The sequence below is a fragment of the Danaus plexippus genome, chromosome 28, assembly GCF_018135715.1.
Source record: "Danaus plexippus chromosome 28, MEX_DaPlex, whole genome shotgun sequence".
In the NCBI taxonomy this organism is placed as follows: Eukaryota; Metazoa; Arthropoda; class Insecta; order Lepidoptera; family Nymphalidae; genus Danaus; species Danaus plexippus.
In genome coordinates, this window is record NC_083556.1 from 3,390,980 (window position 1) to 3,417,885 (window position 26,906).

At 36.9% G+C, this 26,906-nt stretch overlaps 4 protein-coding genes across 8 annotated transcripts in view; 3 read left to right on the top strand and 1 right to left on the bottom strand.

Annotated features, from left to right (window-relative positions):
- The window catches only part of LOC116776190 (cilia- and flagella-associated protein 410), a 28,260-nt gene extending 18,617 nt beyond the window's left edge, over positions 1-9,643 (top strand). The window contains exons 3-13 of one of the 4 annotated variants that reach the window (XM_032669311.2): positions 3,372-3,539; positions 3,828-3,900; positions 4,147-4,212; positions 5,419-5,562; positions 5,902-5,973; positions 6,359-6,418; positions 6,698-6,763; positions 6,834-6,919; positions 7,454-7,586; positions 8,121-8,203; positions 8,530-9,643. In XM_032669311.2, the coding sequence (XP_032525202.2) occupies positions 3,372-3,539; positions 3,828-3,900; positions 4,147-4,212; positions 5,419-5,562; positions 5,902-5,973; positions 6,359-6,418; positions 6,698-6,763; positions 6,834-6,919; positions 7,454-7,586; positions 8,121-8,203; positions 8,530-8,563 (985 nt within the window). In that variant the 3' untranslated portion in view covers positions 8,564-9,643. Of the gene's footprint in view, positions 1-3,371; positions 3,540-3,827; positions 3,901-4,146; positions 4,213-5,415; positions 5,563-5,901; positions 5,974-6,358; positions 6,419-6,697; positions 6,764-6,833; positions 6,920-7,453; positions 7,587-8,120; positions 8,204-8,529 lie in introns of all 4 variants that reach the window. The other 3 variants (XM_032669310.2, XM_032669312.2, XM_032669313.2) reach the window with 3 other exon arrangements.
- Positions 9,644-11,473: 1,830 nt separating this feature from the next.
- LOC116776282 (uncharacterized) lies at positions 11,474-16,690 on the top strand. 2 transcript variants are annotated; one of them, XM_032669435.2, is made up of 8 exons: positions 11,474-11,521; positions 12,347-12,442; positions 12,829-12,993; positions 13,397-13,859; positions 14,018-14,242; positions 15,024-15,157; positions 16,074-16,146; positions 16,320-16,690. In XM_032669435.2, the coding sequence occupies exons 2-8, from the start codon at positions 12,351-12,353 to the stop codon at positions 16,548-16,550; spliced, it is 1,383 nt and encodes a 460-aa protein (XP_032525326.2). In that variant the 5' UTR covers positions 11,474-11,521; positions 12,347-12,350; the 3' UTR covers positions 16,551-16,690. The 2 variants fall into 2 exon arrangements, with proteins under 2 accessions (XP_032525326.2, XP_061381318.1); XM_061525334.1 differs by having other exon boundaries at positions 11,490-11,670; positions 16,320-16,688.
- A 376-nt stretch (positions 16,691-17,066) lies between these two features.
- LOC116776347 (small ribosomal subunit protein eS21) lies at positions 17,067-18,634 on the top strand. The gene is made up of 4 exons (XM_032669541.2): positions 17,067-17,142; positions 17,218-17,276; positions 18,069-18,260; positions 18,579-18,634. The coding sequence occupies exons 2-4, from the start codon at positions 17,227-17,229 to the stop codon at positions 18,586-18,588; spliced, it is 252 nt and encodes an 83-aa protein (XP_032525432.1). The 5' UTR covers positions 17,067-17,142; positions 17,218-17,226; the 3' UTR covers positions 18,589-18,634.
- On the bottom strand, positions 18,625-26,103 carry LOC116776345 (zinc carboxypeptidase-like). The gene is made up of 9 exons (XM_032669539.2): positions 25,812-26,103; positions 24,348-24,756; positions 23,923-24,043; positions 22,620-22,840; positions 22,271-22,355; positions 20,615-22,174; positions 19,929-20,038; positions 19,448-19,597; positions 18,625-18,708 (listed from the first exon to the last, which is right to left on the bottom strand). Exons 1-6 carry the CDS (start codon positions 26,087-26,089, stop codon positions 21,915-21,917), a joined length of 1,374 nt encoding a protein of 457 aa, XP_032525430.2. The 5' UTR covers positions 26,090-26,103; the 3' UTR covers positions 18,625-18,708; positions 19,448-19,597; positions 19,929-20,038; positions 20,615-21,914.
- Positions 26,104-26,906: the final 803 nt, after the last annotated feature.

The following is a 26,906-nucleotide window of genomic DNA, read 5'->3' on the forward strand; positions in this document are numbered from 1 at the left end:
TGATAAATATCGTAGGTTTTTTCCCTGGTTCTAAGCCATCTCCACTAACCTTCAGCATAACCCGTAAAGCTGTTCTTGAGTTATAAATAGCGTAACTAACGCGACTTTTTTATATAATGATATTTATTTGAACATTAACCAACTCACAAATATTAAATAATGCAAACAGTGTAACGTATTCAACAGGCTGGCATGAAAATCGCCTAAAGCTGAGCATAAAAATTGCATTTTTTTTGGTATTTAGCAAGCGGAAGTAAACGTTGACACCGTCAAAAAGAAAAAAATAAACGTTTTTTTTTAAATCGTTAGTGAGCTTGTAATACTTATTGACCTTGATGGCATGGTCCTTGGGGAGGTTCGTTTCCCAAGGGACCGTCAGCTCTATTGACACAACGCGCTTTAAAATTCTCGGATACGGAAATATCTTGTTTCTGGTATTTATATTGTTTCTCACATGTATACGTCATTATAATCCATTCCCGAGCCGCTTTAAGGATGGAGTGAGGCTCGACGTTTGATTCTAAAGCCCTAGTGCCTTCTCTCAGAAAATCTATTAATCGTTCGTTTGTGGTTATTTCTTTTTGCGCCTTGGCTACCGATAGACTAACCGCTTCACGTATGATTACTAAAATCAAAACTCATAAAAAAATCACTGATAGACACTTAACAAGTATGCATAAATTAAACTATTTTTTATATAAATACTTTAGTATAATAATTAAGATGATAGTATCGGGTAACTAACACGTAACCCGTCTCCAGCTTATACTTGACCAAATTAGTGTTAAATATTATAATGTATGGGTAACATTGTAACAGAACGTGTGTATTCCGTCGACGCCCACCGCATTAAGGGTCACCCATCTGAATAATGACCGCGGCCGGCGTTACTTAATTTGATTATTTTAAACGGTGTCGTGCAAGTCTGTGTTATAGTTGTGTTTATTTATTATCTAGATGTATGATGTTTTATATTAATAAACACGTGTCCAGTTTGTAAGTAATGTTGAGACTTGAGATACGGTTTCGCGGATAAGGCTGCGGTTAATTTATATGTATATTACTTTATTGTATGGTTACATAATTAAATAGCATTGGATTGTCTGTTCGTAATATTAGAATAACCGCAATTACAAAAAATAAATGTGTCTACAATATATATATATATACATATTTAGGAATTTTGTATGCCGCTCTGTCGGTTCAAGTTATGTTTAAACTCTGTAATGGCTGGATCGCTTTTGACGGAACCTTATTGTCAGATGCAATAAGTATCTGAAGTAATAAGTAGTGACCTTGGCGCTTACTAATATTTTTTTAGTTATTACACATTAACTAGTAAAAGTATTCGTCTCATGTCTGTCTCTTAATGTTTGTCTCTCTACTTGTTCGTAGTGGTTAAAGTGGCTAAACGAATTTTAATGACACTTTCACTTAATGATAGACAAGTTTATGGAGATACGCACAGATAATACAAGTCGGAGATGTGGAATAGAAAATAAAACTAATGCTTGTCTTAAATTGAACCATTTATTTATATTCACAGATATGATAAAATTTAAAAAAATGTAGGAAATATATTATAATGACATGTTAATACGACTTGAAGTGTACAGGTTCTGAGAGTCTAGCTGAGTTAGCAATTAGTGAGTGAAAGCATCCGTTTCATCTCTAAACATCAAAACCTTGAATATGTACATACCGTTTTATATTCACTTTCTATTGCTTGTTATTTTTAACATTATCTATAAATACACTGGTTACGGCATTTGTTATTTTAATTTATAAGTACGCTGCTTAAGTTGTTCAAATTGACGGTGACACAACTTAAAATGCTAATAACACTTTTATATCACTTCGAATAACTAACAATTTAATAAAAATATAATGGGATGAAAAGTCTAAACAAATAATTAGAAAATTCCAAGTATAAAACACATTACTGAAGTGATTTAAAATATTATGATAGTTAAATGCACTTTTGTAACTGACATTGTTGGTGAAGGACGCGTCCCGACCACGGACCAATCACGGCTGACGTCACATTGCTTAAACGATTCTGATTGGACGTTACAGAATAAGTCCAATTTTAAATTAATAAATCTATTAAAATACAAGAAGTGCATAGCAATAGGAATCTTATTCCTTTCGCTTTAAAGTAAAATTCCGTCTGGCATAACTAACCGCAGGAAACCGTATATTGCTGTTCCGAAGGATGTTTTTTTGTTACTTTTAACAATAGTTCACTATTTGCTGTTACATTTTTCACTTTAAATGTATATTTTTAATTGTTTGTAAATTGTTTCACATATTATTATGATATAATTGATGTGAATTTTATCGAAGTCCTGATAGTTTTGTTCGTAATTTTAACATTACTAAGTTAACTACTACCTGACATAGCGTCTTCATATAGACTACATATTTGATACTTGTGAATATTCTCCCTTAGAAAAATTCGTTACCTCTGAGATAGTTTTCATCGATAATAAAGAAAAATTGAAGTATCAGTTTATAATTTGAAATTCTCAGCTTTTCATTGAGCACAAACGGACCTATATCAAACACGTACTTTTAAAATTTTTATCTTTGTCTGTTTATTGGTCGGGCTAACCTCTGGAAAGGCTGTACCGATGTTGACGAAAATTATCTGTATATAAAACGTCAATTTGGGAAATAATCTCCCGTCTATATAACTATGAAAGCGCCATATATATTTTCTATTTCAATGTATCCATTCAACTTTTAAATGTACTCTCTTGTATGTTTTTTTCATTATAAAACTAAAATAAATAGTTACCACTTTTAATATAATATTATTTTTTGATATTACTATGATACATGATAAATGTTTATTTGTTTATCCGACGGTTCGTCGAGCACATGATACGGAAACCGCTCATTATAAGAGACGGAGTTCTGTCTCGACTCTCAGATGACGGCTCAGGTGTCCTTATGTGCATTGTTGTATAGAAGATTATTGTAGGATCTTGAGATTAGTGGAAGTTATATAATCGCCTGTGTATATATTTATTAATATATTGTTAACTGAGTTACACTGGTAGGGGTTAGAGCCTAGCTGTGGTGAAATTACTGCAGCTCCAACATGGGCTAGCTCGACCGGGGCAGTACCACTCTCCCGCAGGAGATCCGGAATGAGAGAGCTGGTTGCCCTTTCCCTGTTCCCACCCTTTCCTCTCCCTCTTCCCCAAATAAGGCTAGCAACGCATCCACAAAACTATTTAGCGGATGTCCATGGGCGACGGTACTACCTCCATCTGGTAGGCGGTCTGCTCATTTGCTCCCTTTGTCATAAAAAAAAATTTGCTTAAATATTATAATAAACGATCTCCTAACTTTTTTTGTTGCAGTATCAACAAGATCCGTTCTCTGGGTGACTTCGCTGGTTGCCGCCGCCTCCGGGAGCTGTACGTGAGGAAGAATGAGATACGGGACCTGGCTGAGATCAGGCACCTGCGACACCTCCCGGACCTCACCAGCCTCTGGCTGGATGAGAACCCCTGTACATTACACCCCGAGTGAGTTCCTCGTCACACCGACATGGTTCATACAGACATTTCAATCCTAACAGTTCTGATAATGTGCGATATTGCACGTGATAAGTGCTGATTGGATGTTGATGAAACTTTTCAGTTATATAGCTCAGACATAGGAATAAGTAAATGTCAGCTAGAATACACTCTGATTTTCTCATATTCCAGTTCCTGTGTGTTAATGTCGTGAGCTTTGTATCTCGCGGACGGACGGCGTGGGAAACCAGTTGATAATAATTATTGAAAGGTTATTTTGTTTTATTTGATCACCAGATACCGCATGACGGTGCTGAGGAACCTACCGAACCTTGAGAAACTGGATAACGTGGTTGTACAGCCTGATGAGGTGAGTAGGGCGTGACCTTGAGAGTGGGGAGAGGTGCTGGGTATATACACAACACACACACACACTCACACATGTGTATACACATTTATAACTACAGTCCACATAAAAATCTAAATGTGTTTATGGACCATGTTAACTGTTTAGATCACGATATATATTTTTTTCACAAGTTATACAGTATTCGTCTCTCCCACTAACAACTGTTCCCCGATCATCGTTAAATATGAGATGCTGGTCCTCCTCCAGGTCCAGGAGGCGATGAGGCGCGGAGTCCACATCCCGGACTCGGACGACGAAGGCTACCCTCAGACTGTGAGTATACCTTCACTTACCAGGGTCAGTGGTACACCGCTCATGGCTATCCACAGTGACAGCTGTAGATGAAATAAACGTTAGCTACTCCCAGAATTGTGATTCGTTGTATTTTCCAAAACACATTAACTTCTCTTTTGTGAAACCATATCCTCGCAAAATATTACAAATTTTTGGTTGTTCCTTATCAAATGTATAGTTATAACTGTATATAGTTTTCGGCACTCCAAGAAACAGTCATCAGGTATCTGGTTTGAAAGAATTTTCTCAGTTTGACTGAAGATATCCCCATCCGTGTTAGCAGATACGACCCTTCAGGGAGAATTGCTTCTGGGACTGTTGTGCGAGTCGATAATTCACAGCGCTGGTTTAATCTTTGTGGATGTGTCGGTGCCGGAACTGCTGCAATTTCTTACTTCTGTGACTGTATCAGCTGCATTTATCGATGGCATTGCAAGCTATCCGACGCATGCTGAGCGTATTTTGCTGTTTCCAAAACCAACACATAGAATATACAAAGTAAAATCCGTTTAAAAGTTTGGATTCTTCAGAACGAAGAGTGCGTAATCCATCCAGGTCTAGACGAAGGTAGTTCATTTCCGTGCTCTAAAAATTGGTAAACAGAATCTTTATTGGCACCGTTTTGGTTTATGCTGTTAATATTTTTCATTTTATAGTTTTTTCCTTCGATTTGGTGGTTCACATTTTTTCTCTGAGTAAATCGTGAAGGTTCAAGGAATTGGTTATGTTCCGACCTTTTGTCCTCAGCCCACGACTCGCCCTGGAGTACCTCCGAGTTCGATGTTATTTACGCATCACATAGTGCGTTTCAAGAACATAGTCACAGACGACTTATAACCTTGACCCTCTGTAGTGGCGGGAGCTTTTTTCTTGCTCTGTTCTCTACAGAATGGGATTTTTTTGTACCTGATCACAGACACGGTATTTCCATCACACTCTTAGCTGCATGGAGGAATGGATTCCATGAATATGTAAGATGTGGGATGATGTATCTTCAGAGAATTTCTGATAATTCATGTGCAAGCTCCTTTATGATACTAAAGAAGGCTGGACTATGGTGACCACCAGATAGACTGCAGCTTCCTAGTTAAATGTAAAAATATGATGCCAATACAAGAACATATATGAATATAAAATTATTCTGTTTTCCGTTATGGTTAATATTTGTATTAACAATACCAGCAGGAGTCGTACGGCCAATACAGGAGACAGAGGTCCTGCGAGTCCAGTCCCGAGAGGGAGACGGAGTACTACCGGCAGCAGCAGAGCCAACCGCCACCCAGGCACCAGCACCCGCAGGCACACGCGCAGGGACAGAGACACGAACACGTGAGTACGACACACGCACACACACACTGACACACTCATGACTCAAGTACACTCACATTGACCTACACGTACACACACATTCGCATATCAGTGTATATATCATTATAGTTTTGTAGAGTCGTGTGTTTGTGTTGTCCGTCACTAGTGCCAGCGTCTATATTGTTGTGTTGTTGTCATGTGTGCTATACGTTGGTTGTGTGTATATTTAAAACGTCACGCCCACACGTGTATGTGACCGTCGTGTGAGTTGTCCCTATATGTGACTAACTGGCCGTGTGTGTATGTCTGTGTGCCTGTACATCTCGTGAAACCGCCTCACTAACCAGCGTGTACTAACAGTGGGCGCAGGGTAGCGACAGCTCGGCGGAGCCCGAGCCCGCCGTGGAGCCCGAGAGGTCGCCGCCCGCGCAGGTACATGTCACTCGTCTGTCTGTGCGTCGTTTACTATACGAGTAAAGCCTTAAAGTTGGTATGACACGGCTCTAATATCCATACAATTAATGACATGACACGCCGGGGTCACACTCGTGAATATATTATCTGATGTTTGAATAATGTCATTAGTTTGTTGGTGTGTTGTTTTTTATATTAATATCATAGTTACTAATTAAATGTCTCCTCGGATTAATAAAAATTAATTAAGTATTTTTGTGTTATTTATTAATAAAAAATATAAACTTAGAAACTGAATAAAATAATTTGGTTCTAGTGTTTATTAAAACGCGTATTAACGCTTTTATATTATTATTTAAATATGAAATACTTACTAGACTAACATACATACATACATACATAGTGCCCGGCGTCGCCCGCGCGGCCCTCGCCAGACGACGACAGGCCGGAAACGCATTACGATGTGAGTAAAGTGCGGACAACGAAACGAGATAAATCATATAAACAACAATATGTACGTCAAACTATTAATATTTGTTTATAATTTTTATCTTGGTTCGTTGGCGCGAAAATGTTCACGTTCTATAGTTGAGTAACAATATATATAACACACTAATTTTTTTGTACCTTATTCTTTTATATATTATATAATATAAATATTCTCTCAGTATCCGCTTACAACATATATATGAATTAAAGATATATAATATAACTCGTAACGTGTCTGTCATGTTGTATGTAGGTCCGCGGGCCGAGATCTCCTGACACCGCGTCACTACGACATTCGATGTCCGCTCACAGTGTTAAGGTAGTATTATATATATGTATATATATATATAGTATGTCACAGATCTGTATGTATTGTAGTCATGTTTCAGGACTATACTTACTCGTCCAACGGGGAGTGGAGACAGCACGGGGGAGGGACGACGGTCACCTCGCCCCACGACCAGGACAGAGACAGGTGAAACACACACACACACATATACATCAATATGACTATACCCTCGTCACCCTCACACGGTTATGATTTTGAACTGCGTCACTTAGTGTTGGTGTTTATTTCAAGGCGTTATATGAATGCTCTCCATTGAGCTTTGAGAAGCTTTTGATGCTGTGAGATACGTAGTACTAAATAAATTAAGAGATGAAAGCGTCTCCCGAACATATGACCGGCTGTTTGAGTCTTATTTGAGTGAGAAAACAAAAAATATTAAAATTGATAAAAACCAGGGGACAAAAGATAGTATATAGAGTGGGAGTTCTTCAAGGATCCGTCCTGGGGTCTCGAATATTGCTCGTCTTTTATTCACCTTAGTATCGATGGTGCCAAGTAGATGATATCTGGTTACCTAATTAAACAGCTTTCTATCTATAAAACAAAGCACACATTTAAAGAAAATACCCTCTGAATAAAAAAATACATTAATAATCATTGTTTTAATATGAAGGTAGTTGCATTTTTTGATGTTCATAGTTTCGTATGTTTATATTCCAGGAGCGAGTCGTATTCTGTGAGGGAGTGGGAGCGGGACAGGGAGGCGTCCCGGGACGGACGGGACAGGGACAGGGAGTACCCGTCCGCGGTGATGGCGGAACACAGGGGCTTCACCAGGAGACCGGTCGCCAGGGTATATAGCATACTGATATTGAAACATTGTATGGATATAAGTGCACGTGTTTGTTACTCTATAAAGCAAAAACTAGTAAGCTGACTTCGATGACACTTTACTGTGACGTAACCCAGACGTCAGAACAGGATCTGGGATATAATTTGTACCGGAATTCCGTGCGGGTCGTATTGTGTGTCAAGTCACGTGACACAGACTGTAGATGTCCCTGCCACTGTATCTGTTGTGTCAACACCCGCGTTTCTCTCTGAGTAACGCCATCATTCATGGTCACGTAATCGCAAGCAGAACTTGCTGCAAAAGTTGTATTTGTACTTATTTAATTTATTTGAAGGGAAATAACTAAGGAAACTGTCCAGTATCTGTCCACATAATGCATACAATGATGCGAGTTACATCAGATTCAAGATTCAGAACTAATTTTTTAGTAAAATTTGTTACACAATATATATTTGCTCCATATAACTGAACACTAATGTGTATTTATCCGCTGTCTTCTGTTCCTGTATGTCTGTGCACATGTGTGTGTTCCAGAACTCCAACCTCCTGTCAGCGGTGCTGTGCCTCGTCAAGGAGCTGGACTACCCCAGCCTGGAGGTGGCCGAGATGGCTGTCAGGTAATACATGATGATAGTGAACAACGTCAACAATATATATATAACTTTTTCTAAGATACTATCTATATGTGGCAAGTTACATCAAAATGGGTTCAGCAATTAGATAAGTTGTTAAAAACACACATGTTATTCAAGACTAAATAATATATTGTCCTGCGCGGGGAGTTTGGCTGGCTGGTTGGTCTTTGACAAATATCATAAAGCTCTTCATTAAATTTGATAAACGATAACTATGTCACACATAAACCACTGTACAGTGTGAGGTGGCTGCAACATATACATATATATATATATATATTGATAGTGCCAATGATTCCACTTCGCAGATGTCGCATGGACGAGCTCGCGAATAGCCAGTGACGTCACGAGGACGAGGGAACGCCCTTGCAGTGAACGGACAGACCAAAGTTATGTGAACCGGACTGACAAGAGAAATGTACGGGGGTAGGGACCTCAGTAGAATGGTCGTACAGCCCTCTATACTGTGACGTACAAATAACTATTGAATACTATATATGCGAATATGATCTTTAACACTAGGACATAACGATCGAAACGGCCTACGGATGATGTAACTACGAACAAATCGGTATACGGGTACTGTTCACTTCGTGTAGCGCTTGGATGAATTCGGCTTTAACTATACTGTAATAAGGTTCATATTGTCAGCGACGGCGGTCGGCGGCCGGTGGCCGGCCTGGGCGAATGGTTGGCGCCGGACACGACACGTTATATCATTAGTGCGCTGAACTAGATTAAAGCATGTCTCTTAAGAACGCTTCCGCTGTTGGCGCGCGGCTCCTGAGCGCCAGGTTGGCCGCAGTTGGCCGCAGTTGGCCGCAGTTGGCCCAAACGTTTGCCCAAATTCGTATCATAATTGTGATAAAGTTATTAGAATGTTATTAATAAAAAAATAATTGGTTATCTTGTTTAATGATTTTGCAATATATATATATATATGATATATGATGATTTGTATCGTAATTATCGTTTTTACTTGATTTTTGAGATTTTGCGAATCTCTTGTAAATTCTTATGTTTTTACAAAATTATGTTATATTGTTTTTATATTGAATATATAATTTTAATGAAATCTGTTCGTGTAATTTGTTTCTCGGTCTTTACGTGTACTGATAGTACACTACGTGTCTATGTATAGCGTCCAGTAAATTAAGTAGGTACACGCGAACTTACAAACAGACATATTATATTATAAAACACATATTTCGGATCAGGGCATGCTAATTAAAAAAATATTAAATGAATTAATACTCTAATAATATATTTTATGCACAGCGCCCTCTCGCGGATGATTCCGTCAACTGTATCCAATACTCATCCCTGTGGTTTAGTCGCTGGCTGTGTTTGTGAGTTCGCTATCGATGCAATTATTAAATGTAATGTAATATAATGAGGTGTAATAAAATTAACTTGCCACTACACTCGTGTCTTATTTAGAGAGCTGAGGCGCACTGCCCGGTTCAGTTGCTCGGGGTTCGTCATAGTTCGTATTAATAAATAAGGGGACCTCCTGAAATGTTAATAGAGTTGTTTCCAGTACTGCTCTCAAACACATTTTTTTATTAAACTGTCTATTTATTAGATAAAACGACATCTCACATAATAAGTTTTTCGAAACAACTATTCAGGACTAGCTGTTGTTTGCGGGTTTGCCCCTACTACCTGTATTACAACCTTATGATATGAGTTGTCATTCTTTAGAGGTTTCTCGAAAACCTTTTTTTAGTTTCTGAGTTTTTTATGACGTACAACTATATCAGGACAACGACCTTTCCATTAAAAAAATATGTTGCAAATTGCAGTTGACGAAGTTATATAGTACAGTCGAATTGAGAGCTTCAGCCTTTTCGAAGTCATTTAAAATAGTCTAAATCAACCTCTATGTCATTCGAAATTCCCTTCAAAATCGGTCCAGCCGCTGTAGATTAACCGTAACAAACAGACAGACAAAAGTTAAAAATAAGTTTGCAGTAGTATATACTTTCAAATGCCTTGAGTGGAAAGCTGTTAATATTACCTGATAATCTTTTGTAATACTATAGACAACTCAAGGTACAAAAAAGATTGTCGTGTTGTATGTATGTTTTTACACAGATTATTTTTGTGTACACCACGAGGTTTGTGTCACCAATTTGTATGAAGAACAAGCAACGAGTAGTTCTATGTACGGTCACACTGTCGGCAGGGGGCGCCAGTGACTACCGGTTCATGATTTATATTTTTTTATGAGAAAGGTGGCAAACCAGTAGATGTCCAACTTGGTGGGCAGTAGTCACTCATGGACATTCACAACATGTTGTTGTTGTTGCGGACGCGTTGCCGACCTTGGTTGTCGAGGAAGAGGCAGGGCTGGGAAGAAGGAGAGTGCAGGAAAGGATAGGAAAAGGGAAAGGGCAACCGGCTCTCTCACTCATCGGACAAAACGCAGCCATTACAGACAACTTCACGCTGATCTTCTGTGAAAGGTGTGGTACTTCTACGGACGAGCTAACCCATGGCCGAGCTGTAGTTACTTGACCACAGCTACGCTTTATCACCTTATTTTCGATAGATGGCGCTTTAAATAAATCGAATAGAATTATAAATGTGTGTGAACGCTCTTATTATAATGTTACAGTGGGTCAGTAAGAATATAACAATGTAGGTGAAGCTGTGCTGTGTGTGCCCTACACATAGCGTAGCGTTTATTATATACGTCCTCCCCACAATAATGAACGGTTCTCAAATTTTCTGACATAAACGAATCAACCGCGTATGTTTACGAAGCGATCAATGGCTCGATAATTTTTATTCTTAAAAATGGTTCAACAGAGTTTGTCACATCTCTAATAGACTTAAAAAAAATATCACATGATGCTATGGTGCAGAATGAAAATTCCTTTGATTAGACTTCTCAGTGAGACGGCTCGCTACTCTCGTTCCGCTAGAACAGAAGGCACAACAATGGCCATCAATATAAGGTTGGTAAAAGATTCGGTTCTATAAAAAAAATAGGTAATAACCAAACGAAATAAGAAAACTATACATATGAATAAAAATGGATTTTTACATTTTATTTACCTATTTATTTCATTGGTCTATTTTTTATTTTCAACCCGACGTATCAGTTAGCTTGCAGTAACCGTGTCCACAATGAAATTACTTAAAAAATATAACTGTACATATAATATTCGTGAATATTTTACATAAAATTAAAAGCTTTTTAAAATATAATATATAACCTTAAATAAATTGACGTATGAGGTAAGTCACTCGAAACGTCAGGGCAGGGGCCGCAGACAGCGCCGGCCCTAACAGGTTATTAGGGAAATTTCCATATTTTTTAATATATACCGCAATATTTATATTTCAATTAATAAAAAATATGATTAGTCGTAATATAATAAATAATGTTAATTAGAGCCATGTTTGTACATATATGATTCGTCCGTCTTACAAGTTGACTGGTATGTTACATTCCAAGTTATTAAATAAGACACATTTATTTGGTGTTCCCTAATATTAACCGCTTAGTTTGTTACACTCAAGCCACCGTTTCATGTCCTCAAGATTTATTTAACGTCAAAAACAGAAACATAAATACAAGTCGAGAACTACATTAATATGAAACATATAAAATTCTTTATAATAATAAACATTTTATTTTAATATTGAAAGCTACGTCCATTTATGATAAAGTAAATTTCCAACAAACAGGCGTTAAATATTATCTTCAGGGTAGACTTAAGCTAGTCTAACTTATTTAACGAGAGATGGCGTTAATAGTTTATTTAGATTTATAGTTAGGTACATATAAAATGTAGAAAATGATCTACTTAGATTTATCTTGATCTTGTAACAAAAACACGTGGAAACATGCTCGTGCAAAATGCCGTTGACTGCTCGAGATCTAGTTATAAGGATTTAATAAAAACTTTCTAGTTTGTTTCACTGACCGGCATGGTATTTACCCAAAAGTGATATACATGGAAGATAATATATATATGAATAAGGAAGGAGCAAAATATTACAAATATCTTTACTAGGTTCTATCAAAACATTACAGCGGTACTTCACGACTGAATTTAGTGTGTGAATCTTATTAGTGTGATGTGAAGAACCTTCATAAAATATTTTCACCAGCGGCATGTCGTCCTCATCCTCATGTCCTCGGGGCGCCGACATCCTGGACCTGGACAGATACATGCGAGCCTCCAGGCCAGCCCACCACCACACACGGTATTGTACCAAAACCGAGTGAGTGGTACCACTCAACGAGTAGCTGTTCGCAGACAGTAGAATACACACACGTATTATAATTGAAAACATCGCAATTGTTCGAGTTGACGATGCTACTGGTTATCAGGATGCTGAGAACATATTGAGAGATGAGATCTCCATTTAGATCTGTTCTTTATTAGTATGATTTCCTCTAACAAAGTGTTAAGTTCGTCTCAGATTACAACTGGTTAAATTCCGTTGTTTTTAGTTATAAGTTAGTAACGGAGATAACAAAGAATTGAGTATTTGTAACTTGTAAATTACAAAATTCAAGAGTATAGAAAAAGGTTTTATTGCAATTTAATTTAAACCAAAATGGTTCAGAGGTTCGTGTTTCTGTACAGGGATCGGCTGATCGTAGACGCTGGCGGCGCTGACAGGATCCCGCTAGCGTGTTCCAGTGTAGACAGCATGAGGTCACCGCGGGGTAGAGATCACACCAAGAGGTACTCCCACGACTCAGGACTGTCCGATGACAGCTACGTGAAGAAGAGACATCGATCGCACAGGTTGGGAACATTAAACTGAGACAAACATATTCAACATCCCTCGGGATGGGGGTGAGTTAATAATTAGAGAAAAATCACAAATAATTCGTTGCGAAGTAGTGTCTGGTTCTTGGTTCGAGAACATTTCATCCATTGCCGTCTGAACAATCAGCTGAGCACAACAACTGTTACCTCAGATAACTACTATAGACGCTATCGTGTTCTATTTAACTTGCTTAAAGTTGTTGACTTCAACCTGCCCTCCACCTCAAGCAAAGTAAATAAAACATCACTGCCTTAATAGCCGTTTTTTTATTCATATTTAATTGTTATCGTACAAATCAAAAGTCTCTAAATTAGTTATGAGCTACTTCGTTGTCCCCTTGTATTACTTTCAAATAAAAATTCCCGTTTGTTCTAACAGACGGTCAACAGAGACCAAGCGTGTACCGTCCCGCGTGGGGTCCAAGTCGTCAGTTCGTGAGTTTCGCGCCGCTTGTGAAAAGGTTCTGAGAGAGCAACAGGAGCAAATAGCGAGAGTTACAGAACTGTGCCAGAAGTTGGTGCAGCCGCAAGTCGCCCATATAAATATAGGAGCCAGTTGTTCCATGCCGGTTGGACAGACCAGTTCAGATCGAGACAGAGGAATTGTTGAAAATAAGCAGATCTGTAGCAAGCAACAAGCCGCTCACAGTTTAGACCACAATAGAAGCCGTGATCAGGCGATCCAGATGACACAGAGTAATATAAAGGAACAGCAAGCGGTGCCAAGTAAAGTAGCAAAACAGAATTTTGGTCAAAACGTGAAGCCAGTGGAGCCAACGGATTCAAGCGACAGCTCGACCAGTAACAGTTCCAAAGAATTGCGGAGAAAAGAAAGACTTAGGGTGGGTATATTTAACGAAGTGCCATTTCAACTAGGCGTCTTCTATTATTTTGTTCTCAATTTCGTGCTTCTGGAAGTCAGTGATCTTCCTTATCCTTCGTAGTATATAAATCAAATTTTATTAATAACAATTAAAATGAATAATAATGTCTCCCTTAGTCAGATTCATGTAAAACCTACAACATCATAATGAACAAGTTGGACCAACTGAACCATTTGTTCACCGCTCGTCGTGTCTCGCCTCCAGTCCCTTCACCCCTGGTCTCCCCGCGCCGGGCGGTGCCCCTCAACGCTCCGTCGTCAGAGTGTGTGTCTGTTAGTAACAAACTCGTGGCCACAGAGGACTTGCGCGTGCAGAAACACCATTACAGTCCAACGATTCAGGTGCGAAATAGACGTTCCGTAGCAAAATATGTTATATGGACATTAGTTATAGAATGTAGACGTATTCTGTAACAAGTCTTTGTAATCTGTAAATTATTATTGTTCACGAAAGATATAGCAAAGAATATTGATTAATAAATCCTTATAGGCCATATGTCGAGCTCTGAGAATAAACCTATAAATCTGATTTACCTTAATCAAATAAAATACTACTCTTTTTTGGATTCCTCTTAAAGGTCTCACCCATAGTTTTTGTGTTATTTTTTTCTTTGTACGAATAAAAATACATTGATCTAAATTACACATTTTGTGAAATTGTTATTATTACAATCTAGCCGAAATACCCTCGATTTATAAAAAAGTGCCTCCTACCTGTATATAGTAAGATACTCGTAGGTGTGGTTCGAAGGACTGTAAAGAACAAAATTTTTCCTCGACATTATAATTTTTAAGAGGTATTTAATATTTAGTTTTATTTCATTCGTACAAATAATAACTTTGATAGGACCTAAGTTGAAAACCAAAAATCAAGGATCTCCCATCAGTGTCGAACTTAGTAATAATTAGTACTTAGTAAGAAATAATTTTAAAAATAGATTATTCTTTATACATCTCTCAAAAAAACGCTTCGTTCGTTCAAATAAACACTTTTTATTTCAATATGATATATTTTGACTTAATGTGCTTCTGAATAATAATAACGTGCCCAAAATTATGTAAAAGGCATTGTAAATATTTGAAGTATACGTTTTCTTGAAACACATCCCTGGATGTGGTCCAGGTATTCCCCGTTCAGACTCGCGTCACCCGAGGTCCTGGAACTCATAGCTCACGTCTCAGCAGCTGTCGGGGCCGGAGGCTGGCCGTGGCAGAAGCTCATAATTTGGACATCCCTCCAGAACAGGCCGGGGACAGGTAGTTGCTTTAAACTTATGCCAGATATACAGTTCAAAGACTGCGCTTAGACTATGTCAACCAAGGAGTTTTTTACCGAGTAAATTTATTTGTTTTTTACGTGAAAATAATTGAAAAAAATTGTATATGGAATCTCTTCGCTCGGAAGAAGTGAAATTTCATAATGTCGGAATGAAAACAGAAGGGGTAGAAGTTGATTTTTCAGGAATTTTTAATATTTCTTTAAGACAAACTTTATTAACATTACTTACAAGTTTAAAATGATGGCCCTCATGTGTCATCCAACCTTGTTGGAAGTCGCAAAAGAATTTTTACTTCAAATATAATTAACAAAAATTACTCTTATTTGTACAAAATAAAAAAAAAATAGGAATTTTTATGGTGGTAGAGCCTAGCTGTGGTCAAGTTACTGCAGCTCGAACATGAGCTAGCTCGATCGGGAAAGTACTACCCTCTCATAGAAGAGCGGCGTGAAGTAGTCCTAAATAGTTGCGTTTCATGCGATGAGAGAGAGACGGTTGCCCTTTCCTTTTTCCCACCCTTTCCTGGCCTTTCCCTTTTCCCACCATTTCCTTTCCCTCTTCCCCAATCAAGCGTGGCAACACATCCGCAAAATTATATTGCGGATCTCCATGGGCGAGGGTACTACCTATATCAGATAGTCCGTCAGCTCATTAGCCCCCTTTTAATATAAAAAAAAGGAATCGCTTTTAGATAACAATGACATATTTTTCCATTGTGTTTTTTCAATCATTACTTTAAACAAAATACATTACTAATACAAGTAAAAAATGTTTTTGTTTCATCCGACCCTCAGACAATACAGCAACACTATAGAACCATGCTCGTAAAATTTTACGAGTATGTACCAAATATAGGATATATAATAGATTTTATCAATGTGATATTTTGACAGTCAGTGTGAGCGCGGAGAGGGAGAGGGCTGGAGTGAACTTCCACGAGAATTTGATCTGGACGATCCTGTGACGGTAAGAACATTATAAAATTTAGTTACTTCATGAAAATGTTAGTAATTTTAAAGAGTATCACGCTAATTATCACTAAATCTCTAATCATTACTTTTATTTAAACAAACTCAAGTCTATATTTTATTTGTTCTAAATTATATTTATTCAAAAACTATTTTATTTTATTGTTATAGCTTTACGCTCAAGCAAAACGTCTGCAAGCATTTCACGCAAGAACTCGCACGAAACAATACAACCGCACCTCAGACAAGTCGGGCAACAAGTTGGACAGCAAGTTAGGCAACAAGTTGGACAAAGATTTGGGCGACCAGTTTGACAGTAAATCTTTGTGTGCGTTATGCCGCTTCTACTGGCGTGCTTTGAGGCGTTGTATAACCCAACAATTATTTGGGACTTGTTCTTAATGTGTTAATTAGAATAATCACTAATTACGGCCGAACTAAGGTATACAAATTGAGATATTCATTTGATTGCAATACTTTTTTTTAACAAATAAAGAATAGACAAGCTGTATAATGGTGTTTGATCATTTCAATATATATTATAATAGTATTTTTCGGTTTAATTTGGATTTGGTCTAATTCCTGCCATAAAATATGATGCAAACGTCTTCAAAGTAATGGTCACATAAAAAAAATGTCTCAGTTATCCAACGACTATTACGTTCATAATTGAAAACTTTTCATAAAAGTTATAAAATAAACGAATATTGTAGCAAAGAGTCATTGAAAAAAACGGCTTTAATTTCCGTAGTTATAGAATGTATATATATTTTTTAAATTTAATAAAATTGAATTTATAAATACTCCAAAAATGTTTATATATTTTTAGAAATAATTTATGAGTATATGTTTCAAAAAAATATTTTATTTTAAAGTAGTCATATTATTTTCTCCAATAATTTTACACTTATTTTCATCTGGCAATTCAGTCTTTCGCTTTTCAGCCATGTTCTTTTTGCTTCTGACATTTGCTCGTTCGCGCGTGTCTCTCTAGGTTAGTATTGTTTTTATAAATAATTTGTGATTTACGATGAATAAGTGGTTAAATTATTGTTAATTATATTTTTAGGTCTATAAAATGCAAAACGACGCTGGTGAATTCGTCGACTTGTACTGCCCGAGGAAGTGGTATGTGTTTATAGTTACCGTGTTAGGTTATCCACATTTATAGATCATCAGATTTATAATAATCATCGTTTTTGACCAATTTTTAATATAATTACATACACTAGAACTATTATCGCGTAATTATTTTTTCATTGGTTGAGTTAATGAGTTAACATTAATCTTTAACGTATTTGATATATCGTGAACTTGATACACTTGCGAATTTAATAAAAATATTTAAAATCGCTCATTAATCGCCTTCCCCAAACAGTAAACTTGTGTTATTTCCCTTACACTATACATTTTACTGTATTTATTTAGATTAAACATAGTACACTCAGTTTCTCAGTCTAGTACACTTTATAGCAAACGAATCTAACATCTGACATGAATGTTGGATCTTACCAACATAAAGTATCAGGAATTAATCTTATAAATGTCTGTAACGATTCATATCTTTATTTTGTTTATATTTATAATCGTAAACAATTGAAGTTTTAATTATTTAAGTATGTGTGGTGTGTGAAGATCCAAGCATTTACTGCTACATACATAGCTGCTGGAAAAACACTAGTATAACTTGCAACAACCAAGTGATGGACACATTAATAAAAAATCAACCGTTCTATAATGATATAAATAAACATATCTGAAGATCTAACTTGATCATTATCAAAGAATACATTTTTTTTTATTATAAGTATACCAACCAGTGGTATTGAAAAACAATTGAAAATTCAGTTCTATCAATCACAATGCCCAAGCCTTGTTATCTTAATACATTTAAATTGATTAATAAATATCAAATCCCAGCTCGGCCAGCAACCGTCTCATCCACGCCAAGGACCATGCGTCCGTACAGCTTGTGATAGCTGATGTGGACCCAGCCACCGGCCGTGCCACTGATTCAAGCAAGATGTACGTGATCTGCGGAGCCATCAGACGTATGGGAGAGTCGGACGACTGCATCGTCAGGCTCACCAAGAAAGATGGCATTCTGATTAAGTATGTTCAAGTATTATAATTTAATCTAATATTTATATTGCTAGGAATAATAACTAGATTACAGAAGTAAGAAAAAATGGGAACATTTACGATGAGAACACTTTCTCTATTGATTTAGTACAAAATTGTTTACCAACACTGAGTATATAGATATATATGTATGGACAAGACAGGGCTGAGGGTTAGTATATAAATTATAGGGCATTTCCTGTAGGTCTTAGAGTATGTACTGTCTGTACTGTACTGTTGTAGACTAACAGTTACCTATAAACAGTTCCCGTACACATTTTTATCACGTGTGTATGTTTTCACTTGCAGGAGCTACTGATGTGGGAGCGTTACTTTATAAGGAAATAAAAAATAATTTCAAAATGTATATTGTTTTATTGAATTTTCACACATTTGGACGTCTCGTGTCATGTTCTGGCAGCTGTCTGGAGTTCAACATCTGGAACATTTATTATAACACCTGGATGTAGTCGATTCATTTTAAACACTCGTGTACTGCTGTTATATACACATAATACTGGCTCTACTGACCGTAGCATTATACATGCGATATGTCAAGATGTTGTTTGTTCATTAACACGAAGTACTCGACAGATTTTGATAAAACTACAGCCATTCATCTTAGATATCAAACAAGACACGCATCATATATCCCTGAAACGATACCCTGGAATATTCTAGAAGCTGCCACCTGCTGTATATGAACTATTTAGTCACGTGACGCAGACTCCAGATGGCGCTGTCAGTCTAACTAATCTGTTGTTTTAACACTTTTGTAAGCCCAGTTCCGAAGACCAGTTACAAATATTTTTTTTAAGTAAATATATATGTCTATTAACCCGTGTAGAGACAATAGTAGAGAAATAATATAAAGCTGGTAAATACTTCGTTGAAGTTTTAATTTATATAACATATTGTGGATTACAGCTACATATCCCAAAACATTTTTTTAAGACAAATTGATTTAGCGACATCTATGGATTCACTTTCAAACTAAAGCTACATTTCAAAGCAATACTAGTGTGCTATAAGATTGTGTTTATAAGATGTTCTATATATATAATGTAAAAAATACGTAAAATACTCTTAAATGTATTAATTACCAATAATTTTAAATACAAATTAATATATCAGATAGATAATTATATATAGATCTCATTATCAAAGAGATATCTCACCAAGGAATCTATCTACCCTCGTCCTCCGCAACCAGACTTGCCTCCCGGCGGTGGACGGCAGATGGTCTTCTTCTTACAGCCGAGGGCCGAGTCCACCACAAACACCACCAGCCACACCACCCACCACCAGCTCCCACCAACCAGCGACAACTTCGTCATTATGTTATTTAGTTTCAGAAACAATCACAAACCTCCAATAATTTTCACTTTTTTTTCCCTTAAAACCCTATTTTTAAACAGTCTCTGGCCATATTTTCTCATTGTTTTTGCAAACTGTTCGTTCGTTAATAGAATAAAGAAGTTTTGTTTGCGAAAGTCATAATTATGTCATTTTTATTATTTGAGTTCAACATCTGGTAAGTGATATTTTTTTTGTATTTTGATAGTCCGAAATATATATAGTGTCCAATGTGTTAACTTCCGAACATCATTACACGTACCTATATATATTATATAATATAGTTATATTTTTGGATCTCACCATCTTCAACGACTGCTGTACAGTATTCACCAATACTTGGGTTTACAGCCGCCGGGACAGCGCGGCGGCCGGCACGACGACTTCCGCTTACAGGCGAGGGCGCTCACCACCTATCGAACAGGAGTCGGGTGGTAACTGCCGTTGGTGGCATTAAAACGACTATAGCCCAAGCCCAAAACGACCAGAACCAGCCAATATAGGCTTGTATAATAGCAGAGTTGTTGATGTCTCACCAGATAAGAAAATAGTTGGTAACAGTAATAAAATTTGGAAAGACAGTCACTTAACCAATCCCGGTGCCCTATCAGACCGCCACTACCAGTCAATGGGGAAAAAACAGTAGAATAGCTCTACAGACTCAGTTTTCAAATGTGATCCACCATTTTAATTATTTTTAACGATGCAAATTTATATTCATATAATCACAAATATTAGATATTTGAACAAAAAACGATATTTTTTAACAAAACCAATAAAAGAGCCATCAATTGCAACGTGAGTATGACAGTCATGAAAAAGCTTTTCACTTAAAACTTCAGAAAGAAAAACTTTTCTTTCACAAAAAATAAATACAATAACTAACTAATTCTGGACGCCAGCACTCTACTCCACGTTCTTTGGCAAGTCGCCCCCCGTCAGGACACATGCATATACATCAAACAGTACAAACCGCGTCCAGTACCAACCTGCATTAAAAGACCGAGCAACCACCAGACTCCGATTTCCAGATTCTTCATATTTATGTGAGCTGTCTAGGATATTACTTGCACGTTTTCCATGTATCAGACAACTGCATTGTGTTTTTATTGTGTTTTTCTTAATTTCACTGTTCATTTACCTTCTGTCATGATGGATCTAAATCTTTTGTTCTCCTGTCACATCGTTTTTTCGTAAGAAGAAAACCTGGCACTTTGAAGTTGTCAAAATTAAAAGTAAGTTTACCTCTGCGAAGATCTACTTAGAGATTTAAGAAGGAGTTTTGATATTCATCAACTAATTTTCTTAATCTTTTTTACTAAACAAGCTATAAAAAATTTATTCCAAAACTATTCCATAATTGTGTCAGATATTTCATTAAATTTAATTTTTCTTTTGAAGTCATTTAAAAAGGTATTATATGTTAATTTTTACTTTAATAGACAGATTGAGAACTAAAAGGTGAGCTGGGTATTGATTGCCATCGTCGGGTCCTCTCACACGGTCTCCAGCCGGGAACCAGCCAACCGTAGGCGGGTAGCCTTTCATGAGTGGTAGCCCACTTATGGGGCCAACCTACTGACTGTGAAGAGCGGCCGTCTTCAGATCCCACTTCCCTCAATGATACAGCATCCGACTCATATTCAACTGTCGCGACCATCGTCCATCTGGGATCATTATACAACTGGTAGCGTAATGACCGAAATCGTTGGTGTTTATGGTGATAGATAAAGGCAAAACCCAACGTACCTCTGTATGTATAATATAGTTTTAATCACATATTGACGAAACAGCGCGTCAACAGTCACGAAACAGCAGATAATCTGACAGAAGGCACAAAAGAAAAATATAAGCAAAGCACGAGCCCTGCTGTCGAGGGCCGTGCGTATAGGGATATCATTATATATAGATGTAAATATAAACGAATTAGTTCTAAGTTAAGGCTCAAGTTAGTGATGAGATTATTTAGTTATAAGATTATACATCTATACTTCTTTATTTATACTTCTGCAGATAGTGTAAATATAGTTTGCATATTTACAAAGTAAAAGTAGTGTACACAACAAGCCGGAATAGGTGGTGACTAAGACGGCGACCAATTTAGGGCCTTCCCAGGAAAAAAAAAATTTGGCCGTCGATTTCTTTGTTATGTTATGAGAGGAAGTGATTAAGAGAAAAGAATTTTGTGCCTACCATAAGAAAAGGAAAGGAGCTAGTACCTGAATGATGATGTACCTAACTGTGTATCGAAAACAAAACAATATTAGGTAATACGAACACTTTTATACATCAATAAATCAAAACAAAAGCACACAATATGATACCGAGAGAAGGTGTAAAGTTGGATGGACCAGACGAGTAGTATCCAAGGAGTTGAACTGTCTTGTCCATCTCAATGAGTCCGTCCATGGTCTCCAGGCTGTTGGGTATGATCTGTTCCGCAGGCAACAGGAAGCCGTACTGTCCGAGGTCTCTGAGCTCGATGAGAAAGCTGAACGACACTTTCGTGTTATTCTTGACCCAATCGAAGCTGGTACCAGTCATTGGATCTGAGACATTACATTTTTGTTACGTTTGCGGACGCATTTGCGCGTTTTAATGCTTTTGAAAAAAATCATTTTGTAATAGATAATTGTAATTCTTACACATGACCACAGACGATATTCCCGCTCGGTAGACGGTACCGTTTCTTTCACGAATTTTGTCTGCCGCTGAAAGCGCTACTTTATACTAAAATAATAAAAAAATAACATTAATTAAGACTAAGAAATATGAACAAACAACATATAAGTTATTTTGGTTAGATAATAAATAAATATATCAATCGCGGTAATGAATTGAACAGCAAGTTTTTCCATTTGAAGGGTTGAGTTATATCATGTGTAGCTACTGCCAGTGACTACTTAACTTACTTAGAATATGTGGACAGTTTAACTGTTTCCAGTAATAAGTTCATCTTCACATGCACAATAATTAATAATCAATTGCTCTCACCATGTCATCGTAGTTTTCCACAGTGTGGACCTCGCTCTCTGGCAGATGACTGTAAGGTACTAATATCAGTTGAGTGTACGAATGAAAGTCAATGTAGTAAAGGAGTTGTCCTTTTGCGTTCAAACGTAGGGCGTAGTTACTTATGGCTCTGGTTTCTGGTTCAGAGAAGGCTGTTGGACCGGCATAGGTGATGGCACAGGAATCGTTTGAAGATCCCGAACCTTATATTGAGTAAAACAACACATTTGTCAGTAAACCTTTTGTCCTGAAGATATTTTTTGATTATAGGAAAGCGTGTCAAGCTGTCTACCAACATAGGTATGTTGACAAAGATTAGTTTGGAGTAAGTAAAGAAATTCAGTCTTGTGCCTGGGCTCGGAACTACTGAAACTATGTTTTCTCTTCGGCGATTGTTAGCAAAATACATGTGTTCATAAAAGCTTGCACATAGTATTCGTAGACCTAGAATAACTATACTATAAGATTCCGCGAGAGCTTTTGTTTTGGCTCCTTAAATTCAAATAAATGCCAAAAATACCCTGCAGCTTATTTGAGCTATCCATCGCAGTGCCAACACATATGTCAGGTTTGCTACTTGCGAAAGTAACTAGTTTGAAGTTTCGTCTGGCATACGCCAGGGGTCGGTATATTAAATTATCTTTACCTCTTTGTAATGGCCGCATTTAAATCAAATGTATAGTAATTATTGACATGGAAATTGCTCGAGAACATGAGATACGAAATATGTTAAAAAAATGGCATAAGAGTTTGGAGACAGCCGGTTTTTAAATCGGCTGAACGAAAACGGAACACCTGTACTTAGTCTTAGCAGATTTCCACCAATCACCTTATATAGTAAATCCCCATTAACCTGCATCGAATTTATGCAAGTGCCTCAGTTCACTCGTGTAACATGAACTTATTAACTTTTATGTGAAGCAATGAATAAATGGATATAATGACGTCCCACGAATGCCCCTAGACTTACGGAACGAACCTACAAATAGACCACACGACTGTGTATAGTATGGCATGGTTCTGCCTGCTGGGTCACCAAGACTTCACATGGAAAAAGGTTGCACATGACCGACATGCTAATGTTAAGTTGGAAGTGTAGAGATAAGAACTATTAAAATCAAGAATGAGTATATTAGAGGAAGTTTGTAAGTTGCACCAGTGATAGAGCAATTAAGGAGATCTAAGTCAACGTGGTATGGGCGTTTTATTAGTTGAGTATATAACCCATATATGTAATGAGATGGAATGGGTTATATATGTAAGGGTATATTTTATCTTATCTCACCCATCCAAACGAAGTCGAAGTTTCTATTTAGGTCGACTCCGTTGCTCATGTCGTCACTAGCGTTCATATGAGAACAGGACTTCGAATCAAACCTACTGCGGTTCTTCCTCCACATTCTGTTCTGAAATATACTTTTTTATAAGCCATGTGTTTATGAGTTAAGATACAGTTGTGATACTGTTTTATTAAAGCGTGTTTAAGGGATCGTTTCATTACTGTTGTCAGTGTTTTTATTAGACCTGCAATATATTCATTGCCAATTATATTTTCGAAATTTAAAAAAAACAAAATTTAGAAAAGAATTCTTGCTTGGTGACTTATATTTTGTTTGATCAAACTTATTTCAATTGAATTCGGTTGATTTAATTGAATTCAAAAATTATATGAAGTTATAGAAGATTTTGTTACAATAATTAATAACTCACCGTTGTAAATGTGTAGACGTAACCATCAGGGTTGACAATCGGAAAAATATGCCATTCAATGTTTTCAGCCAAAGCCCTGATGTCTCTGTTGTTCGACGTCAGGAACTCCTTAATGATCCACGTCAGAGTGGAGGGAGTAATCCATTCTCTGGTATGGAGTGTTCCAGTCAGAAAACCTATGACCGGATTAGTTTTGTTCCTGAAGTTTATTTTAAGACCTTTTATTTCTCTTCCTTCAACCGAGCGTCCCATCACCACAGTGGTCACTACACTGGGGTTGTTTCTTTGGACTTCGTCCAACCATTTGTAAGTGTCCTCGAGATTGTGGTACTGATTCCAGTTCATTGACAAATACGTTTCATCAGATCTTAAACTCCTTGCTGCTGGTCGTAGTTGCTCTTCGATCGTTCTTAAACGAAGACGAATTTGTTTATAGTTTACAGTTCAGGATTGTGTTTAAATGACATAACATATAACTGCGTTAATTCAAACTGTTAAACCAACTAAAGATAGTAAGAAAACTATTTATTAGTTATATTTTCTTATTCATTGATCTTGCCATATTAACTTAGGTTATTAAATCAGCAACAGGAAACCTCAGTATGTAGTATAACGATGCAATTTGTGCTATATGTATTTCATTTATGAATCTTCACTCATGACAGAGTCACCGCAGGGGTAGGAAACAAATATAAAATAATTCCCGATGTTAAATTACTTTACTGTAATAATGCTTCAAGTTTCAGACGAGAGGAAGTCGCGTTACAAAATGTAGAAACAAATTCATCAAATCTCCTAGTTGTCAGGAAAACATAGTGTCTGCTACATGTTAACGTCATTATACGAATTATATATATAACGTTAGATGTGGGTAGCCTTAGAAATATTACAAATGACAAAAGCCTCGTGAACGGGGGTAGAATAAAATAAATTTTGAGACCTTTAATAAGTGAAATGATTTTAGCAGCAGTGACTAGCTAGAAGTGATATTAATAATAATACTCACATACAATATTTGGATTTAATCTATTACTTATATTTAGTTGTTTACTATAAAAATATTTTTAAGGTATTGCAGTCGGTAGTTTAAAAAAAGTTTCCAGCAACTATCGTTGGCGCCACCGGACTGTGACAACACAAGCACGACACATCCGCATCCTGTCGTTCGGAGAAGTAATAAGAGGTAGTGTAGTGAAGGATACGTTATCACACGGGTACTGAGACTGGCGTCAGGATAGTGTGAAGTGAAGTTTTATAATAAAACCAGGAAGTCTCAAATGATTATAAATGTGCCTAGAAACTACCTGATATTTGAATTTAAAAACTGTTCGTTAACATACAGTGTTGTAGAACTTCATTAAAATTCACTGATTAGTTTTTGCGTGAAGGAACTGTCATTCAACCAATCACCCACACAAACTTACACACTTATAACAATTTAACTGATTAACATTCTGAACTTACTGTTGTAAGTCCGTTATAATCTCTATGACCTCCATCTTGGATTCCTTGACAATATCAAGGAATCTTATTTTATTATAAGCGGGAACCATTATTCTGAGTTGGTAGTCAATATAGAATTGGTCTTCCCAAAATTCTCCGACCAGCTGGAGTCTTTTCACAACTTCTACGTCATCTTCTGTTTTTGGAGTTAATTTGTAAACACTGTATCCTTCATAGCTCCGTTGCTGAGCCACCACAAGGGGTGTAACTAATACAATACACAGAACGATAACCTTCATTATTAATTAAACACTACTAGTGCTATTTTTTTTGTTTTAAGTATAATGATAACATACCTATAATCTAATCTTTATGATTGGCTACTGTGGACCTTGGATTATCTTCAATGTATGTATTATAATATTGTTCAGCTGATGTGTCCGTGTGTATATCAATATGTATATAACGAGAATAATAGCAATGTTTTATTAGTCTTGTATCTCTAGAGCGTCCGATATGATTTTCTTTTGAATCGTAAGTTATTATTGGATCCTAGTTTGCTTAACTACATTATAAGATAAATATGTAGGACTCCATTACTATAGGTAGAATAAAACTTTTAGATAGGGTACATTTACTACACCCACGTACATATGCCAAACAAAATTATTCCTTCTTTTTTTATATTCGATTTAACTTGACTGTCATTCCACCTGTTTGTAAATGGAAATGAGGTCGTTTGTGGTAAACGCTCCATCTCAGTAACAGCCTATACACTCTAGGGTTGAAGACATCAAAGTTATAATCGGACGGAAAAAGACCGCAGGCAAATTATTTTAATTCTTCTGCTGTGAACATTAGACGGAGTCTGTAATGAAAGGATAGGGGCGGCTGTGTTGTATGTTGTGCGACGATAAAAAGGGGATTCGGGAATTAATGCATCTAGTATTCACCCACATTCTTCAAAGTATCTGTATATGGAATTACGAGAGGCTGGCTTCTTCACGTCTGTGCCCAAGGGTGTCAAGATTGACAAGTAATGGTCACCAAAAGGCCTTTTTGCACGTTTTTCCCCGGAGTCCAAAGCAGTGAGATGACATTTGACAGGGCCTGAAT

What these genes read in the sequence shown, in the direction of transcription:
- LOC116776282 (XM_032669435.2), top strand. Translation starts at nt 12,351, where the DNA reads ATGTCGTCCTCATCCTCATGTCCTCGGGGCGCCGACATCCTGGACCTG. An exon ending in AAGAGACATCGATCGCACAG is followed by an intron (nt 12,994 to 13,396) that starts GTTGGGAACATT and finishes TTGTTCTAACAG; the next exon opens with ACGGTCAACAGAGACCAAGC. An exon ending in ATTACAGTCCAACGATTCAG is followed by an intron (nt 14,243 to 15,023) that starts GTGCGAAATAGA and finishes GATGTGGTCCAG; the next exon opens with GTATTCCCCGTTCAGACTCG.
- LOC116776347 (XM_032669541.2), top strand. Translation starts at nt 17,227, where the DNA reads ATGCAAAACGACGCTGGTGAATTCGTCGACTTGTACTGCCCGAGGAAG. An exon ending in TTGTACTGCCCGAGGAAGTG is followed by an intron (nt 17,277 to 18,068) that starts GTATGTGTTTAT and finishes ATCAAATCCCAG; the next exon opens with CTCGGCCAGCAACCGTCTCA.
- LOC116776345 (XM_032669539.2), bottom strand. Translation starts at nt 26,089, where the DNA reads ATGAAGGTTATCGTTCTGTGTATTGTATTAGTTACACCCCTTGTGGTG. An exon ending in TGGAAAACTACGATGACATG is followed by an intron (nt 22,356 to 22,619) that starts GTGAGAGCAATT and finishes TTATTATTTTAG; the next exon opens with TATAAAGTAGCGCTTTCAGC. An exon ending in AATATCGTCTGTGGTCATGT is followed by an intron (nt 22,175 to 22,270) that starts GTAAGAATTACA and finishes GTAATGTCTCAG; the next exon opens with ATCCAATGACTGGTACCAGC.